The 20856-nt window shown below is 41.5% G+C and overlaps 1 protein-coding gene across 1 annotated transcript in view; it reads right to left on the bottom strand.

Annotated features, from left to right (window-relative positions):
• Nucleotides 1–12942: 12942 nt before the first annotated feature.
• Nucleotides 12943–20856, bottom strand: part of LOC125485908 (mucin-2-like) — a 51831-nt gene continuing 43917 nt past the window's right edge. The window contains exons 7-8 of the mRNA XM_048611155.1: nucleotides 18042–18324; nucleotides 12943–12987 (exon numbers count right to left, since the gene is read on the bottom strand). Coding sequence (XP_048467112.1) covers nucleotides 12943–12987; nucleotides 18042–18324 — 328 coding nt within the window. The remainder of the gene's footprint in view (nucleotides 12988–18041; nucleotides 18325–20856) is intronic.

Genomic DNA, 20856 nt, shown 5'->3' with positions numbered 1-20856 from the left:
AATGTAATAGTATATACTCAGGACAGTCAGAATCACATTGTAAAATTGTGCAGTTTATCGGACTGGCTCCAGGCTTGTTCTGTTAGTTGCTGAATCAAATCTCTACATTACCACATTTAATCTTGCAAAAATAACTAAGATATTCACTAACATGCTAATAATTGCACAAAAATAATACTAGAATCATAGAACCTTACAGTGTGGAAGCAGGCCATTTGGCCCATCAAATCTGCACTGACCGTTCAAAGAGCATCTCACTCAGACCACCATCCCCACCCCCAACCTATCCCTGTAACCCTGCATTTCCAATGGCTAATCCACCTAATCTACACATCCCTGGGAACTACGAGCAATTTAGCATGGCCAATTCACTTAACCTGCCCATCTCTGGACTGTGGGAGAAAACTGGAGGAAATCCAGGCAGACATGGGGAAACGTGTAGACTCCACACAGACAGTCACCTGAGGATGGAATCAAACCCAGGTCCCCGTTACTGAAGCAACAGTACTAACCACTGAGCTACTATGCTACGCTATTTATGCAAATTGCAATTATACTATTTGCTACTCTTTAGATTATTTGAATGCATTTAAATATTGAAAATTCTAGTGGATTTGAAGCATTCAGTCCATTGCTAAATCATAATCCAGAAAACTATTTCTGGCATAACAAGGTGTAGAGCTGGATAAACACAGCAGGCCAAGCAGCATCAGAGGAGCAGGAAGGCTGACGTTTCGTGGTACGCGAGGATGAGGGGGATTCTGTTTTGGTTGTTATTGCAGGGAAGGGGTGTAAGGGATGAGTTGCGGGAAATGCAGGACACACGGTGGAGGGCATTCTCGACCACTGAGGAGGGGAAGTTGCGGTCCTTGAAAAACGAGGACATCTGAGATGTACGGGAGTGGAATGCTTCATCCTGGGAGCACGTGCGGCAGAGGTGAAGGAATTGGGATTAGGGGATGGCATTTTTGCAGGAAGGTGTGTGGGAGGAGGTGTATTCTAGATAGCTGTGGGAGTCGGTGGGCTTGAAATGGATGTCGGTTTCCAGGTGGTTGCCAGAGATGGAGACAGAGAGGTCCGGAAGGAGAGAGAGGTATCAGAGATGCTCCAGGTGAACTTAAGATTGGGTAGAAGGTGCTGGTGAAGTGGATGAACTGTTCGAGCTCCTTGTGGGAGCACGAGGCGGCGCTGATATAGTCATCAATGTAACGGAGGAAGAGGTGGGGTTTAGGGCCAGTGTAGCTACGGAAGAGGGATTGTTCCACGCATCCTACAAAGAGGCAGGCGTAGCTTGGGCCCATGCGGGTACCCATGACCACCCCCTTTGTCTATAGGAAGTGGGAGGAATTGAAAGAGAAGTTGTTGAGGGTGAGGACAAGTTCGGCTATGCGGGTGAGGATGCATTTCGGAAGAAGGGTCTAGGCCCAAAACGTCAGCCTTCCTGCTCCTCTGGTGCTGCTTGGCCTGCTGTGTTAATCCAGCTCTACACCTTGTTATCCCAGATTCTCCAGCATCTCCAGTTCCTACCGTCTCTGAAACTATTTCTGGCAATCGTTACACTGATTTAATTAATGCATTTGCCTCTCAAGCTCCAATTGAAATTTTGTAACATCTAAAACAGATGTAAAGCAGCAAAGTCAGTTGTTGACTGCCCCTTGATTTGAAGGTGAGCATAAGATGTAGCAGCAGAAGTAAGCTATCCAGACAATCGATTCCGCTCTGCCATTCAATAAGATCATGTCTGATTTGATAATCTTCAACTCCACTTTCCAACCTTGTCACCAAAATGCTTGTTTCACTTACTGATTAAAAATCTATGTCAACCTTGATTATACTTAATAACCCAGCCTTGACCACCCTCTGTGGTGAAGAATTCTGCAAATTCACTATCCTTCAAGGGTAAAAATTCCTCCTCATCTCTATCGTAAATAGGTGACTGCTTCATCTGAGATTATGCTCTCTGGTCCTAGACTTTCCCAAAAGAAGAACAACCTCTCCACATCTACCTTGTACCAAGTCCCTAAGATTTGTGTACGCTTCAATAAGGTCTTCTCTCAGTCTACATTCCAATGAATACAGGTCCAACCTATTCAAGCTTTCCTCATAAAGCACAGTCTCTCAATAGCCAGGCTCAGCTGGTGAATCTTCTGTGGACTGCTTCCAGTTATAGTGCCTTGTACGGTTTTAACAAGACTTCCCTACTTTTATATTGCATTCCCTTCAAAATAAAGGCCAATGTTCCATTTTTGTCCCCTATTATGTGCTAGCTTTTTTTGAGATTTGTGCATGAGGAGTCACAAATGGGGGGAGTTGTTGGCCAAGTGGTGTTAAGCCAGAGACCCAGATAATGTTTTGGGGACATTCTGTCATGGCATTTGAATGGTATTTGAATTGAATTCAATAAAAATCTGGAGTTAGGCGTCTAATGGTGACCATGCAAGCAATGTTATAAAAACCCATCTGGTTCACTAATGTGTTTCAGGGAAGGAAGTCTGCTGTCCTTACATGGTCTGACCTAGAACATAAGAACAAAAGAACTAGGAGCAGGAGTAGGCCATCTGGCCCCTCAAGCCTGCCCCGCCATTTAATAAGATCATGGCTGATCTTTGAGACTCAGCTCCACTTACCCGCCCACTCACCATAACCCTTAATTCCTTTACTGTTCAAAAATTTATCTAGCCTTGCCTTAAAAACATTCAACGAGGTAGCTTCAACCACTTCACTAGGCAGGGAATTCCACAGATTCACAACCCTTTGGGTGAAGAAGTTCCTCCTGACCTCAGTCCTACACCTGCTTCCCTTTGTTTTGAGGCGATGCCCTCTAGTCCTAGTTTCACCTGCTAGTGGAAACAACTTCCCTGCCTCCACCTTATCTATTCCCTTCATAATCTTATATGTTTCTATAAGATCTCCCCTCATTCTTCTGAATTCCAATGAGTATAATCCCAGTCTACTCAGTCTCTCCTCATAATCCAACCCTCTCAACTCTAGAATCAACCGAGTGAATCTCCCCTGCACCCCCTCCAGTGCTAGTATATCTCTTCTCAAGTAAGGACACCAAAACTGCACATAGTACTCAAGGTGTGGCCTCACAGGACCTTATACAGCTGCAGCATAGCCTCCCTGTTTTTAAGCTCCATCCCTCGAGCAATGACAGACAAAATTCCATTTGCCCTTTTAATCACCTGCTGCACCTGCAATCCCACCTTCAGCGATTCATGCACAAGGACACCCAAGTCCCTTTGCACAGCAGCGTGCTGCAATTTTTTACCATTTAAAACATAGTCCATTTTGCTGTTATTCCTACCAAAATGGATAACCTTACACTTATCAACATTGTACTCCACCTGCCAGACCTTTGCCCACTCACTTAGACTATCTATATCCCTCTGCAGACTTTCAGTGTCTTCTGCGCACTTTGCTCTACCACTTACTTTAGTGTCATTTGCAAATTTTGACACACCACACTTAGTCCCCAACTCCAAATCATCTATGTAAATTGTAAACAATTGCGGTCCCAACACTGATCCCTGAGGCACACCACTAGCCACTGACCACCAACCAGAAAAACACCCATTTATCTCTACTCTGACCTATTTGTGACTCCAGACCCGCAGCAACGTAGTTGACTCTTAACTGCCCTCTGAAATGGACTAGCAAGCCACTCAGTTCTAAGAGCCACGAGAAGGGATTTAAACTTGATGCACTACCTAGCATTGACCAAGGCACCAGAAATGACAATGGCAAAAAAAAGCCCTGTCAATCCTGCAAAGTCTTCATCTAGGGCTAGCGCAAAAATTGAGAGATGTATCACAGTAGTCAAATGACAGTCTGACCTATTCATACTCATGAAATCAAACCCTACAGATACCTGTCGCAGACCAAGTCTGGCAACTATTTCCTTTAGGACCCAGTCACGATCCTTAGATATGGCCTGTCCCGCCAGCAGGACAAATCCAGCAGAGGTGGTGGCACAATTACAGTCAGAAAGGAGTTATCTTGGGGGTCTTCAAAATTGATACTAGACCCCATAAGTCTTCAGGTTGAACATGAGCAAGGAAATCTCTTGCTGGTTACCATGCACGGTCTGTTCTCTCCTGCTGATAACTCAGTACTCCTTAGAGAAGAACTGAGTGTGGCAATGGCACAAAATGTACTCTGGGTGGGGGATTTCAATGTCCACCACCAAGAGTACCGCAGCAGCAGTACTACTGATCGAGCTGGTTGGGTCCTAAAGGACATAGCTGCTAGACTGTGTCTGCGGCAGATGGTGAGGGAACCAACAAGAGGGAGAAACATACTTGACCTCATCCTTACCAATCTGCTGGCTGCAGATGCACGGTGCATGACAATATTAGTAAAAGTGACCACTGCACACTCCAACACAATCTGCAAAGTCATGGCCCAGCATATTCCACACTCGACCATGACTTTTCTATCCGGAGTTTCTGAGATGAAAATCATACTCAAAACAAGAGATTGCCAATGATGGCAATGGCCGTCAAGCCAGGGGATCAAACCTGGTTCAATGAAAAGTGCAGGAAGGAATGCTGGGAACACAACCAGGCATAGCTAAAAATGAGGTGCTAGCCTGGTGAAGCTGGCAAACAGGACTACCTGCATGCCAAACAGCATAAACAGCAAGTGATAGACAGAGCTAAGTGATCCCACAACCGGTGAATCAGATACAAGCTCTGCAATCCTACTACATCCAGTTGTGAATGGTGTCAGACAATTAAATAATTCACCTGAAAGGAGGCAGAAATGTCCCCATTTTCAATGAAGCTCAAAGCATCAGTGGAAAAGACAAGGTCAGTCATCTCTGCTCCAGGACATCTCTGCAGGAGTTCCTCAGGGTAGAGTCCTCGGCCCAACCATCTTCAGCTGCTTCAATGACCTTTCCCCCCTTCATAAGGTCAGAAATGAGGATGTTTGCCGATGGTTGCACAACGTTCAGCACCATTTATGACTCCTCAGACACTGAAGCACTCTATGTCCAAATGCAGCAAGATGAAGACAATACTCAGACTTGGGATGACAAATGGCAAATAATATTCATACCACACAAATGCCAGGCAATGACCATCTCCAATAACGAACACAATCTAAACATTGTCCCTTGATATTCAATAGCATTATGATCACTGAATCCCCTATTTTAAACATTCTAGGGTTTACCATTGACGAAAAACTCAACTGGACCAGCCATGTAAATACAGCGGCTACAATGGCAGGTCAGTGGGTGGAATACTGTGGCAAGTAATTCACCTGCTGACTCCCCAAAGACTGTCCACCATTTTTTTTATTTTTATAGAATCCTCACAGTGTGTAAACAGGCCATTCGGCCCATCAAGTCCACATCAACCCTCCGAAGGACATCCCACCAAGTTTCACACCTCTCCTCTATCCCTGTAGCCCTGCATTTCCCATGGCTAATGCACCTAACCTACACATCCTTGAACATTATTGGTAATTTAGCATGGCCAATCCACCTAACTTGCAAATCTTTGGACTATGGGAGGAAACCAGAGCACCTGGAGGAAACCCACACATACACAGGGAGAATGTGCAAACTCCACACAAATAGTCACCTGGGCTGGAATTGAACCTGTGTTCCTCGCACTGTAAGGCAGCAGTGTTAACCACTGAGCCACAATGCCTGAGTGACGAGTGTGATGGATTATTTCCCACTTGCCAGGATGGGTGGAGTTCCAACAACACTCAAGAAGCTTGACACAAACCAGGTCAAAGCAACCTCTTGGTTTGCACCACATCCACAAACATTTATCATTCACTCAGAAGCAGCTGTGTGTTACATCTACAAGATACACTGCAGTAATTCACAAAGGCTCCTTTGATAAAAACAAAATCCTTCTGTGCTTTAGCTTTCTGCAGTCTTTCTCCATTTGATTTCTCCATAATATTCAGATGCTCAACTTTTTTCTGCCAATTGCATAAACTAATGTTTCCCGACATTATATTCCAACTGACTAGTTTTTTCACACTTGCTTAACCTGCCTATATCTCTCTGCAGACTCTGTCACATTTACCAATTGCCTTTCTACCTATTTTTGCGTCAACCGCAAGCTTGACTATTATATGTTCACTTTTCTTATTCAAGTCATTAATATATATTGCTTTCTCAGCAGGGATTCCTGTGCCACTCAACTATTTACAGGTTGCCTTCCTGAAAATGTCCCTCTTATCCCAATTCTTTGTTATCTATTAGTTAGTTAATCCTCTATCCATGCTAACAGACTACCCCCAACACCATAGTGTCTTTTCTTACTAAGTAGCTAAATGTGTGGTACCTTATCAAATGTCTTCTTAAAATCTAACTATCTTACATCCACTGGTTGTTAGTTCGACTTTCTGATTTGGATCTTCATAAGACTGGACAGTTTGATTTTTGACCCACAGATCTTCATGCACATGGGACAGGATTTCAGCAAAATGTTGGATCTCTTAGCATTTATTATGTTTTCATGTCCTTTATCTTCTGGTTTGTCTTTGAACATCAGCCTTGAGTTGTTGGAATGCTGCCTTCTTGTCTGTGACCTTGAATTGTTCTGTCTGGCAGTGAGGGCTGCTATGTTTGTTCAAGAAAGTTGCATATTTCAGTTGAACCAGTATGGGTGATGACAAAGCTAAAACCCAATGATGTGGGCACAGGAGTCTAGTGTAGCTGGCTTTATTTGGTGTCACTATTCTAGAACTGTGTTCCACGATGCAAAGACTTTGCCAAATGATTATCAGGCTGCTTTAGAGTTGAGGCAATGATTTTCTTCCTTTGAGACATTTGGTTCTTATAATATCTTAGTGCCTTAATAAGTGATCATCACAGATTGAAAAAAGCTCAGGGATCTTTCCAGTAGATTGCAGTCCCGGCATGGATTGAGTGACACTGTCATCACATAGATCTCTGACTTGAAGAATGACAGAATCCAGGAAGTGCCAGTGTTTTGATCTAGGATACCTCTGTAGTTTTGTATTTGTCTTTCCAGCAGAAGACAAGTGTTTGTTACACTGAAGCCATGCTGAGCAGGGGGTCATCATTTGTATTGACTTTACCCACCCCATCCTTAATGGTTCCTCTTCAGACATAGGAGTCATGGTCAACCCAAAATTTCACACCTTTTCTACTTTTGGGAGGTAGTGAAGATTTCAAAGTCAGAATAGAACATTTCCTTGACACAAACAGAAGTTGCTGGAAAAGCTGAGCAGGTCTGGCAGCATCTGTGAAGAACAAATCAGAATTAACTGGGTTCTGAGAAAGGGTCACCGGACCCGAAACGTTAACTCTGAATTTTCCTTCACAGATGCTGCCAGACCTGTTCAGCTTTTCCAGCAACTTCTGTTTGTGTTTCTGATTTACAACATCGGCAGTTCTTTCAGTTTTTATTTCCTTAACACCTTCACTGGAGTATTAGTTTTTTTTAAAAAATAACATCCACAGATGTTTTTATGCACCACTAAATGTCTTATTTTTCCCCAATACAGAACTATTTGTGTTACTTTTCTCCTTTATCCTCCACCACTAAATCAGCCATGTTTCTGAATCAGTTACCGATTTGCAAGAAAAGCCCGAAACGGGGAGTGCAATGTCACCAAAAATGAGCGAAAAGTAGGGGGCAGAGTGAGGGGCTAAATCAACGTTGGAGGGGAAAGTGAAACATTTCCATCACCTGCAGCACCCACCTCTCTGTCTAAAGGCATTGGGAGTATTGGTCAACACTGCATGCTAGTTCTCTTAGGGCACCCGGGCCCAAATGCAGCCACAGAAGAGGGTTTGACAGTCAGGAAATATGACAACCACCAACCTCCCTCAAGCCTGCTGCCTGGACTTTTTGATGGCCACTTCGGCCAGGCATAAAGAGGGAGGACTGTGAGATATTGCTCACAGCTAAGCTGTAGATGAAGTGCCACAAAGTATTTCATTTAGACAATTGGGGATTTTTGGCAATGCATCTCAGAAGCTACTCCAGATGCAAAAGCAACTCCATTGATTTGAGGTTAATAAAATGCTAATCAATTGTGATGTATTAAGTTGAAAAAGCATAGTATTATGGATAATTAGAATTAAAGGAGAGGAGGACTTTTTATATTTAACCTATTTTACAAGTCAAAATATGCAGAGATGTGATTACACACCACTGGAGAGCATGGGGCTTAAACCTGGGTCTCAACAAGGGCCTTTACAAGCAAACAGAGATAATTTATAGATATTATTCAGTCCACATGTTGTTAATTTAAGATATACTGTAAATTCCTATGTATGTTTATTACGATGGAAACTGCCGATGTAAACGCTGTCATTCCACCCTCCTGCCAGGAATGGTAAAACAGCACCTGAATTGGTGGACGAATGAAATTGCCGTCTGAATATTTACTTTGTGACCATAATAAAGTAGGTGAGATTAATAAAAAGCAGAACAGATTTTTTTCTTATATTATAGATAGCACTAAAGAATCATTTATTGATTATGTGACAGACTTGCCCGATGACAGTACATTTTTGTGCACACAGCCTGCTTCTGATTTTCTGTTCATTAAACATAGAGGATGTAAACATTTCTGATGTGCCTTTCCTCTGCAGACATAGCTTCTGCCCATCCTTAGAAAACTAGCCCCTTAATTATTTTAGTAATAAATCAGTGCCTTTAATTTAGTAAATTGGAATTTGTGTTAAATATTGGTTATTTTAAACAATGGAAATGCCTATTTGGCTCCTTCCACATATTGTCCTTCCCTCAAACAGAGCGCTCAGGACCGAATGATTATTTATAATGCAATTATTGACCCCTGGCTCCCCCAACCACCACCACACCCTCCAATTCTAACACTGTAAGCTTTCCTAGAAGTCTATAGTTTATCTCCTATTTTCTCATGTACAGATCAATTCAGTCCTTCAGGGATTAGCCCTCTGCAGGTCACTCACTATCTATGTGTAGGGTTGTTGTTGTTATGTACTCCTTTCGCCCTTGTTCTTTCTGCCTCAAAGGTTTTCCCTTGTAATATCTTCAGTTCTAAGAAAAATGTTTGTACAGTACTTGATATGTTGGCTGTCCAAAGTTTTCTTGATGGGACCAGGCTGACTTATCAAATGTTTCCTGTTCCTGTGAGAACTTTCTGTTCTCAATGTCGATCCTGTACCTCACAGCTGTTGTGAAATTCATGTTTTGACACTGAATATTGCAAGTGCATCTTACAGAAACAGAGTATATTTTAAGTGCCATGGATGTCATGAATTCCGGTCTTAAATGTCAGAACTTCTTAGCTCGGAACAATTTCAGGTTACACTGGGAAATGCAGGTAGTTTCTTCCTTTGTATTGCTATTTAAACTGAAGACCCCTCCCTTCTTAATAAACCCAAACTTTAAAATGGTAATATTTGTATATCCATCCAGATTACCTGGCAACACTTGCTTCTGATTTTGTAAGAATGGGCTTCTGGACAATAATTGAAGTATTCTCATTTCCATCTTTCTGTTTGTAAATTAAATTAGCATACTTTTCCATCTCCCGTACGTTTTTTTGATGCCCCTTGAGGATTTATCCTTGGCTTTCTGTTTCTCATCTGCTGTTCTTCAGTGACATTATCCAAAAAGCTCAATGTCAGCTTCCACATGGGTTCTATCTCGACATCATTCCTCCTTGACACTTGGGCTGCTTGTCTGATATCCATTCCCTAGTTACTAAATTTTCTCCAGTTATAAATTGGAAGAGCAATGCTGTTGTTTTTGGCCCTCATCACCAACACTGTTCTCTAGGAATCAATTCATTCAATTCAGAAATCTTGATTATTTCTCCCTCCCCAGCATTGTCACAGGTTGAAACAGAAGATTGGTAACTTTGGTATCTTTTTATACTCTGAGTTGAGCTTAAATTCCAAATCCTTGTGATCATCAAGACCATCCTAGACCTTGCACGGACTAGTTAAAACATGGAACACATGGTCCTCTGCAGAAAGTCTATGCAGTTTTACTTGTCTAACATTCTTCAGTTCAACAACCTTCCAAGAGTTACACAAATCACTGGACATATCTCCCGTTCCCTTCGTTGCACCACTGAAACTATGTCTTCAGTTCTGGAATTCTCTCCAAAACTCTCTGCTTCTCTGCCTTTTTCTCTTCCTCAAGACTGTGTCCAAAATACCTTTGGCCATGTTTTCAGTCACACATTTTAATAAATCCTTCATCTCTGTGTTAATTTTTCTGTTGCTCACACCTCTGTGAAATCTCTAAACATGTTTTCCTATGTAAAATATCTTGGTGGGACTGCAAGTAGTTTTTTTTATTCATTTAATCAGATAATTGCTTAGTTTTGGAACAAAGAACTATTCTGCAAAGAGTTTTCTCAGACCCTCCAGATTGAGAGCAATGAAGATGAACTATTCCCTGAGGAATCACTTCCATCACTTTATGCTCAGAAGCTGCCTTGCTTGCCACTCTGTGATGGATTCACTTCCTAACGGAACTATGACTGGGTATCTTGTCTTACTCCACTCTGATTTCTCTTCCATTTTAATAGCTCAACCAACTTTCCAACACTTGCACGGAATTCTCATGGATCAGTCTTCGTCATCCTCATAGAATTCAAATGGAATAACCCTGTTCAGTCACTTCAAAACATCAACCAGTTTCTCACTTATTGCTGGCAAATTCTTACAATTTTATCATCTCCCAATCAAGCCAAACTTTATCCCAATCAGCTGACAGAATTCCGATAGAAGACATTTCTCATTTATTGCCATTGTACCGAATTCACAACTCTTTGCATTCTATAGAATTGCTATAGACTAAAACCTTTCTCTTCCAACCAACTCCCCGGAAGACTTTTTTTTATAGAATTAGAATTGAACTGCTGAGCAAGGAGTCAATGGAATTCTTTGCTAGCCCAACATAGAATTCTCACACTGTCTCCCCCACTGCTCCAGGGATTTGGGACTTCCTTTCTTTCAGATATTCATGCAGCTTCTCCTTACATAAAGGAGCAATGGTTCAGTTTCAACCATTCCTTGTGCAACTATTAGCTGTGTCAAGAAATTATTCCTCACTTTCTCAGCAGTAGTTCCAAATCAATAATTTCTCATTTCAACTCCAAACCAAAGCACATTATTTCTAAATTGATTCTACTCAAACAAAAAGTGTTGCACGGGGCTCAGTGGTTAGCACTGCTGCCTCACAGTGCCAGGGACCCGGGTTCAATTCCACCCTCAGGCAACTGTCTGTGTGGAGTTTGCACATTCTCCCTGTGTCTGCGTGGGTTTCCTCCAGGTGCTCTGGTTTCGTCCCACAGTCCAAAGATGTGCTGGTAGGGGGATTGGCCATGCTAAGTTGTCCATTGCATTCAGGGTTGTGCAGGCTAGGTGGGATAGCCATGGTAAATGTGGGGTTACGAGGATAAGGTGAGGTTCAGGGTGGGATACTCTACGGAAGCCAGAGCAGACTCGATGAGCTGAATGGCCTCTTTCCAATGTGTAGGGATTCTGTGATTCTAAAATATCATAGAATTAAAAACACCTGGACTAAGCCACCTATCTTTGTCTGTTTCTTTTTCTACCCTCAATTCTCCTCTTCCTCTCTCCTGCTCAATACCTGGTTGCCCTGTAAAGTATCTTGTGGTGTTACTGACATGAAAACAATTGTTCAGCTGAAAAAATGTAGAACGAGTCTATCTTAGCAGTATCCAACAACTCATTGCTTCAGAGAGAGAAATATTCATATTCACAGAGGAAAACAGATGAATTGAGAAACAGGAGAGAACCTCTGGCATAACATATCCGCAACATTCAGACATGGTACAAGGATAATCCACGCCCAAATGCACCATTTCTGAGCAGAGACAAAATGCCAGACAGGAAATAAGACTGAAGCCAATTTGGGGACTGTGAACGCCATTCATTCACTTAGGGGATGATGTAAAGATCTGTGGTAACTTCAAAAATCTTTTTCATGAACATCGTTGATAACAACCATTTTGATGAGATGTTAAATCAAGATTCCCATCTGCCTATTCAGGTGGATGTAAAATATCCCATGGTACTATTCTGAAGAAAACCAAAGGAGATAGCCCTGGTGTCCTAACATTTATCCCTTGATCAACATTCAGATTATTTGTTAATGATTAGATTGTTTTTTCTGAGAGGTTGCTGAGCACAAACAGGCAGTTTCATTTGCAACAATGATAACACTTCAAAAAGTATTTCATTGGTTGTAAAGCACTTTGAAATATCTGTGATCCTGAAAAGTACTGTATAAATGAAAGTATTTCTTTTATTGGCAATACAATTTGAACACAGGAATTCCAGGTTCATCTTTCAGAGAGCCCTGTACATGACACATTCATACAGTAATGATTCTCTGTGGAACATAAAACTTCTGGCATCTAATTTACGATCTTTGCCTTTGTATTTTGTAAACATGTCTGCTAGCTGTGCCATCCCTGTCCTCTTTATATGACATATCCAATTAGGTTGAGTACAGATTCTTCATTATCTTAAAAAGCTCTAAGTTGAATACGAGAGTCTGCTCCCAAAGGAAAGCATACTGAGGCTAGGCATCATCCTGGTTGCATATATTTGGACACCCTTCACAGAAAATGAAAAGTTCAAGTGCTTCACATTTTGGGAACAGGAGGAGGCCATTCAGCCTTTCCAGCCTGTTCTGCCACTCAGTTAGATCATGGCTGATATCTACCTTAGCTCCATATTGCTTGATTCTCTGACCTTTTCTGTAATGCACAGAACAGGTGGAACTTTCACCATTGACAGTGGTGTAGCAGAGGAGTGACCACCCATTATATGCCCCACCAATTTTCTTTCACATTGACTTCAACAGGCATCTATCCGAATGTCGTTGGGTTCACTACAAGTTCAGAGTACAAGCCTTGCACCAGTCTAAAACAAATGGCTGAACACCCACAGGTTCTCATGATTTGCCCTCAGTGGTGATTTGCATCGTTTTCATCTTCTTTAGGTTTCAGATGCTAAAAGATAAAATACATTGTTTCATTATTACAGTGAGGCATTCATTGAAATCACCATATCTAACAGGACCTGTCCCATTTCTAGTTGGTTAATAATTCCTGAAGAATAAAGTTACTCTTCTTTTCTTGTCCTCCACACCTAGAATGTGCAGCATTACAGCACTATGTACCACACACAGCAAAGCACGAAAGCCAGTCTGCCCAATGATACAATCAGTCAAACTGGACAGAAAGAGGCGCACAGAATGATAGAAGCCCTGCAGTGCAGAAAGAGGCTATTCGGCCCATTAAGTCTGCATCAACCTCTGAACAGCATTCCACCCAGACCCCTCTGTTGTCCCTGTAATCCACCTAGCCTGCACATCCCTGAACACTGTGGGGCAATTTAGCATGGCCAATCCACCGAAACTGCACATATTTGGACTGGGAAGAAACCAGAGCACCCAGTGGAAAACCATGCAGACACAGGGAGAACATGCAAACTCCACACAGACAGTCACTCAGGGCTGAGAATCAAACCCAGGTCCCTGGTGCTGTGAGGCAGCAGTGCTAACCACTGCGCCACCATGCCACCTGTTCATGTGTGTCCCATTAACCTGTTTATTTCTCAAAAAAGTGCAAAGTAAAAGCATTTGCAGCTCACTTCAATGAGACACAGACCTTGTTTAGTTTTGGAACAAAGGGGCTTCTCTATTCTTCAAAGTGTTTTCTCAGATTCTCAGTTTTCACTCCAGACTGAGGTAAAGAAAAGTGAACTGTTCCCAGACAGATCATGTCATCAGCTTACACTTAAGAATTGCCTTGTCTACCACAGTGTGATCTATTTACTTTCTAATTGAACTGTGACCAGGTATCTTGTTTTGCTTTGCTCTGAATTCTCTTGAATTCATTACGTTGAAACCAGTTTAGCAGTCCCTGTATGCTACCAAACTGTTACACTCGATTTCCAACCTTATACAATACTGCCCAGAAAATAGAATTTTCCTCCAACACAGATCATAAAGAGTGATAGATGAGAATAACTGCACCACAATTTCAGAGCGTGAAACTAGGAATACATTCTGTACATACTATTACAAAGAGCAGCTGCATTATTTAACAAATGACTACATCTATATCTTACCTATATCACTTTGCTCCAATCACTGAACTTATCTGGGTTTTTATCATTCTGTACATTTCACTGCATTTATTTGGATCTACGTCATTCTGTTCATATTACTATTTATCTGGGTTTATATCACTTATTCCTTGGCACTGCTCTATCTGGGTCTCCATCACTTTTCTCACAGCACTGTATTATCTGCATCTATACCACTCTCTCCACAACACTGCATTTTTCTGGGCCGATAATACTCTGTCCACAAAGTTGCGTTATCTGGGTCTATATCATTCTCTCTGCAACACTACATTTTTCTGGGTCAAATCACTCTCTCCATAACACTACATCCATACCATTCTTTCCAAGTCATTGTATTTGTAATCCTGCACTGTTAATTTGTAACATAATTGATTGGCTGAACTGGAAAAACTTTTTTCTTTTAGCTTATTTGCTATGCATAGAAAGAGATAGGAGTTTCAGATTATAAAGTCTGTTGCTCCCATATCCCATAACACCAACGCTCCTTGACCTCAAACTCCAACGCTACCAAATTTGTGTTCTTTATTCTTCATGTTCTTTCAAGCCCCAATTCCTTAATCACTGATAGATTCAGGACTTTCTTCATGAAGTATTTATAGAGTCATAGAGTTATACACTGCAGAAATAAAGCCCTCAGTCCAACTCATGCACACCAACCAGATGTCCTAAACTGACCTAGTCCCATTTACCAGCATTTTCAGCAGAAGACCTATAATCTCGGTTTTAATACTAAAGCAGATCATTTATTAAGCGTTTGAGTAGTGAGAAGAGGAAACTTGCGAGATTGTGTGTCAATTTCTTGCCGCGACACACAATCGGGATTCTTTTCGCCACATAAGTAGCGTGTTACTCGGCACATAGTAACTGGACCATCCCAGAATGCTGCCAAATAATTTGAAAAAGGGAGAGAGAGTTATGCCCTTTCATGCATCATTTGAAAACTCATTTGTGAGACCTGGGTGTTGCTAACTGGACCGGCATACGCATCACATTCCTATTGCCCTTGAAAGGTGGTGAGCTGTCTTCTTGAATTGCTATAGTTCATGTGATACTAGGAAAAAGGATTCCATGAGTTTTACCAAGCAACATTGAAGGACCTCTGGTATATTTCTAGATTTAATTGGGCACTTTGCCAAGCTGTAACTGTCCGTTCAATTGTAGATCCAGTGTCTCCCAGACCCTTCACTATCAACTATATTTTATCCATCTGGCCCAAGACCTGCTCTCAGCTTCAGCCTCAACTTTTAGCCCAATTACCTCATCTAAATAGAGTCATGGTGTCATTCAGCAAGGAAGCAGATCCTTCAGTCCAACTTGTCAGTGCTGACCAAACATCCCAATCTGACCTAGTCCCATTTGCCAGCATTTGGCCCATATCCCTCGAAATGCTTCCTGTTCATATATCCATTGAGATGCCTTGTAACTGTTGTCATTGTACTTGCCTCTACCACTTCCTCTGGCAGCTAATTCCTTACATGTACCACCCTCTATGTGAAAACATTACCCCTCATGTCCTTTTTAAATCTTTCTCCTTAAACCTATACCCTCTAGTTTTGGACTCCCCCAACCTAGGAAAGAGACCTTGGCTATTCACCCTATCCATGCTCCCCCAGTTCCCAAAAACACAGTCATTTCCACTCATTGGCATATCATCAGTTTCACAAGGATTGTGACAGGAACCAAAATATTTATCACATCACTGTAATTATTGTTGTATTGGGAAACATATGGATGAGGTTGTAAGATGATGATTTGCAAATGGTAACCTTTATATGTTAATATGTATACCAAAGGAACAGAGAAGCATAGGACTTTGGGTCAGGATTAGGCCATTCAGCCCTTCAAGTCTGCTACACTATTCAATAAGATTTTGACCTAACCAGTTGTGGTCTGAACTGCACTCAACTGACTTAATGACACTGTGAGAGAGAAATAAAAAAAGAACTGTCTTAAGAGGGTGACATCTTGTTTTTAAACCATGTGTCCCAGTTCTAAATTCCCCACAAAGGGAAATACCATCCCCATATTCCCTCTGATCTTTTATGTTCCAATAAGATCACCACTCATTCATTCAAACTCCACTGTATATATGCTGAATTATCTAACCTTTCCTCATAAGATAAACCCATTTTAAGAATGACTGAGCGAACCTTCTCTGAAAAGATATGGTCTCATCAAGGCTCTACATGGCTGCAATAAAATCTGCCTACTTTTATGTTCCACTACATTTGTAAGAACCACCAACATTTTATTTGCTTTCCTAATTGCTTGCTGCACCTGTTATTACCTTTGAATTAACTTATCAGGACAAGCAGATCACACTGTACTATTGAGTTTTACAATGACTCTCCATTTAAGTTGTGTACAACTTTCCATTCCTGTTAAAGTGGACAGGTCCACCTCTTCCCACATTATTTTCCATTCATCATTTTTTTTGTCTATTCATCAAACCTGCCTACTGTTTTACTTCATTTGAAATCTTCTCACTGTCAGATTTAGCTTTGCTTCATCAAAGTCATTGACATAGCTTGGAAACAGTTCATGTCCCAGTGCTGATCCATGTAGCACTCTACTACTTACAGCTTGCCAACACAAAAAAATCCATCTATCCATCTTCCTAACTAATCCTTTACCCATGCTAATGTGTTACTGCAACACCATGAGCTTTTATTTTGGTGTGATGCCTTATCAAAAGTTTTATGTTATGATTGCTGTCACATTGAAGCTCCTTTACTATGATTTATTGATTAATATTTTTTTCTGCCTTTTCATCGTGTCCTATTGCATTTATTTGCACACTTGGAGTTCTCCCTTTTCTTGTATCCCAATTAGAATTGTATCTCCACATTCCTTCTCCCAAATGACCACATTTCTGTGTATTTGCAGTTCTTGTCATTTGTTTACCCAGGTCCAGGTTATTGATATTTACCTAAAAGAACAGTGGTTCCATATGAACCCCTAGGGGAAGCCATTTGTAGTCTTTCCTCCAGTTCCTCCAATCATAGTTTGTTTTCCTGTTTCTTAACCAGATTCATCCATTTTAATCCAATTGGTTTCAATTTTGCTAACATGTGAATTATGTGTTACTTTATCAAACATGGTTTGAAACCTCCTTGCCCTTATCAATCTTCTCAGTTACCTCATCTAATAATTCCAGGATTTGAAAGCATAATTTACCCAAATTCATTCATTGGCTGTTACTTATTAGTGTTTTTTTTAGAAGTGGCTATTCATTAAATCCCAGATTATCTCTGATATTTCTCCTTTCACTGATGTTGATAACTGGCTTTTAATTGCTGGGCTTATCCCTGTCCTTTTGCACAGAGTGGTGTAAACTTTGTGACCATCCAGCCCTCTGACAAAAATTCCATATTCAGGATGGATTGACAAGTTGTGTCTTGAACCTCGCATTAATTCTGTCTTTCTGGCCACGAACAATCTAAAAAAGAAATATCCTGCCCCAGACCAGCTGATATTTTAATTTTAATTAAAACCTTACCGTTTTTCTATCCTATCCATTTCACTGCCAGCTTAACCTTTACTGTGATCTTGGCAGAATTTCCGTCTTCTGTCAAAACTGACATAAAATATTATTTTAATACCTCAGCCATACATTCTGACAAATTCTTGGTCACTAATCAGCCCCACCTTTTCCCTGCCAAATTTTTACTGTTTAAAATTCGTTTTTACACTACCTCTTAGTCTAGGAAGTTGGTGTTAGAAAGTTATTGTGCTATGTCCCAAAATGATATGCTATATCCCAAAATGATATGCTATATAATCTCGCCCTGTCTACGTTTGCCCATTCCACAACTACGCAACTTTGTATCACTCTTGTAACATGTTTTAGTGCATTAAAGGCGCTATATTAATGTAAACTATTCCTCTTGCTGCTAATGTTAGGGGCACTCACCTTATGCAACAGTTCTTCATTGTAGTAGATGATATTGTTGTGGGGAGGCGTGTGGCCCTCTTCCATGTCTGTGTCTAAAGCAGATGATCCGTAAGCACTATCTTGGCAGCAGGGCTCTCCGTCACGGCCAGACTGCAAATCGAACCCAGGTTCCATCGGCTCTCCTTTCGAGGCAGCTGAGCTCACGGAGTGGGAAGTGGAAGGAGATCCTGGCTGTCTTCGGCAGACACCTTCAGGTCCAGACACACCTCCTTGCGAACGCTCCGCGCGTTTCTCCCCGTTGCTGTTCGAGCACAATGGACAGCGCTTCAGCACCACGGCCAGTTCCCCCCAGCTGCTGTTTTCAGTTGCACTGAGCAAAGTGTGGCTTTTCAGGGAGTGGCAGGAGTGAAAGCGCCGAGTCTTGACTACGATTCAGCAGCTTGTTCACTCTGTCTCCTCCCTCCAAACATCCCCAAAAGGCAACATACGGAAACAGCACGCAGTGACGTAGAACGCAATGCTCATTGACACCATCCGAAAGTCTTCAGGAGCTTCTTATGCCAGCCAGGCTGAATGCAAAACCCAGTCCTGAAGTTTAGATACACGGAGCGTGGCTGTAGCAATGCGGATTAGAACACGCACTTTCATTTCCCCATGAGTAAGGGAAATGGGACAGGGTGTCACCGTGCAGAGCGATCCATCAGGGATAGCGTTCCCGTTTTTTATGAATGGAGTTCCAGGCGCATTGACCCAGAAAAAAACAAGACGGAATAGAAAGACATACAATCCCATTCCGTGCACAATTTAACGTCTCAATTTCGGAGGATACAAGTACATTAGTATTGCAGAATGAGTCATTTGCTTTAAAATGAAAAAAAAACTAAAGAACCGCGGATGCTGGAAATCTGAAAAATAAAACTGCCGGAGAAACTCAGCAGGTCTGGCAGCATCTGAAAACAGAGTTATAGTTTTGAGTGCAGTGATCGTTCTTCAGAAGAACTGCACTCGAAAAGTTAACTCTGCCTTCCCCTCCATAGATGCTGCAAGCCTGGTTGAGTTTATTTAGCAATTTCTGTTTTTGTGTGTTTCCGATTTCCAGCATTAGTTATTTCAAATAATTCTAGGATCTGAAAGCATAATTTACCCAAATCCATTGGCTGTTACTTAGTTATTTTAATTTTTCTTCCACTATGTGCCAGACTGTGTCTCTGATATTTCTCCTATTACTGATATTCATAAACTGGACTTTAATTACTCGGGCCATCCCTGTCTCCCTTTTTGAAGAGTTTGTAAACTTTGTGATCATCCAGTCCTCTGACAAAACTTCCAAGTTCAGAAAGGATTGAAAAGTTGTGAATTGTGGAGCTACAATATAAACTAACTGATACAATTCTAATTGGGTTGCAAGAAAAGTGTGCAAATAAATGCCATTGGACAGGATGATAAGACCAATAAAATTGTTAATCAATGAGTCATAGTAAAGGAGCATCTAGTTTCTTTATTTCATTAAAGCAGAGTAAATGTTTGAGTCTGGTGACCCTTCATCAGAACTGCAAATAACTGGGAAATCATGATATTTATGCTGATTACATGAGTGAGGGTGTGGGGATAGAATAGAGTACATGGAAATGGTGCAGAGACAGAAAAAAGGATAGGCAAGCAGTGATTGTTCATAAGATGAGACAGAGAGAATTGTTAGGTGGGAAGCTAACAAGAAGTGTCCGAAATGGGTTGGCCGTGCTGGGATCAGTCCATATACAACAGGACCTAGGTGTGAGGGGAAAGGTAATGAATAAGGTATCCACTTTCTGAAATTGTTAAACTCAACGTTGAATCCTGAAGGCCAAAAGGTCCCCAAGTGGAAGGTGATATGTTGTTCTGCCAGCTTGCATTAAGCCTCACTGAGGAACTGCAGGAGGCTAGAGAAAGAAATGTTGGCCATGGAACAAGATGGTACGTTGATGTGGTGGCCAACTAGAAGGTCAGGATCATTGTTAGGGACAGAATGTAGGTTAACTCTATTTTTCTCTCTACACATGCTGCCGGACCTGCTAAGTTTCTCCAGCACTTTTTGTTTTTGAGTCATTTGCTTTGCCTGCTGTCCACCCACTGGCAAAATATCCCAGATTTGGTATTGGCCCCTGTTTTAATACAGAACATTTCTCTCAAATTTGGTCGGGTGGCATAGAGATAATATTTCCACATAAACCTTTTGGAAAAATATGAAGGGAATGGTGTTTGGGGCTCACAATTCTGGTGTTTGGTACAGCACTTAAATCGATGTGCTTTCACAAACAACTGTCATCTTTATTTTGTTGAGTGTCAGCTAGCCCGCTGTTATAAGTGCATTAAGTGAGTGGAAGACAAATAATTGGGTCTAGGGAGGAAAAGGAATGACTTGTAGAACTATCCTAGGCCTAATTCACACATCTTTTGTTTCACATGAGATTTAAAGAGACGTACAACACAAGAATCAAGAATTTTAGGAAGTAACGTTCTGTAGATTGGCACCATCTATTGAGCTTCTCAACATATCTTTCAGCCCCTTCACTGCAGACATTGGCTGACAACACATTTCCACTATCTGCCATCCCTTGAATATTTATCCTGAATACAATTAAGACTGGAGATAAAATTAGAAACAAGCTGCTGTATAGATGTGACAAGATGGATAATTGGCCCAAAGTGACTTCAAATCCGAGTCTAAAATCTTCACAGTTGTGAATGTATCTTGAACAAAAACAAAGTTGCTGGAAAAGCTCAGCAAGTCTGACAGCATCTGTGAAGGAAAAAACAGAGTTAACGTTTCGGGTCCGGTGACCCTTCCTCAGAA

Source organism: Rhincodon typus, chromosome 23 (assembly GCF_021869965.1).
Source record: "Rhincodon typus isolate 14 chromosome 23, sRhiTyp1.1, whole genome shotgun sequence".
Taxonomy (NCBI): Eukaryota; Metazoa; Chordata; class Chondrichthyes; order Orectolobiformes; family Rhincodontidae; genus Rhincodon; species Rhincodon typus.
The sequence above is the reverse complement of the archived record's forward strand: the minus strand, read 5'-3'. Positions and strand labels throughout refer to the sequence as shown.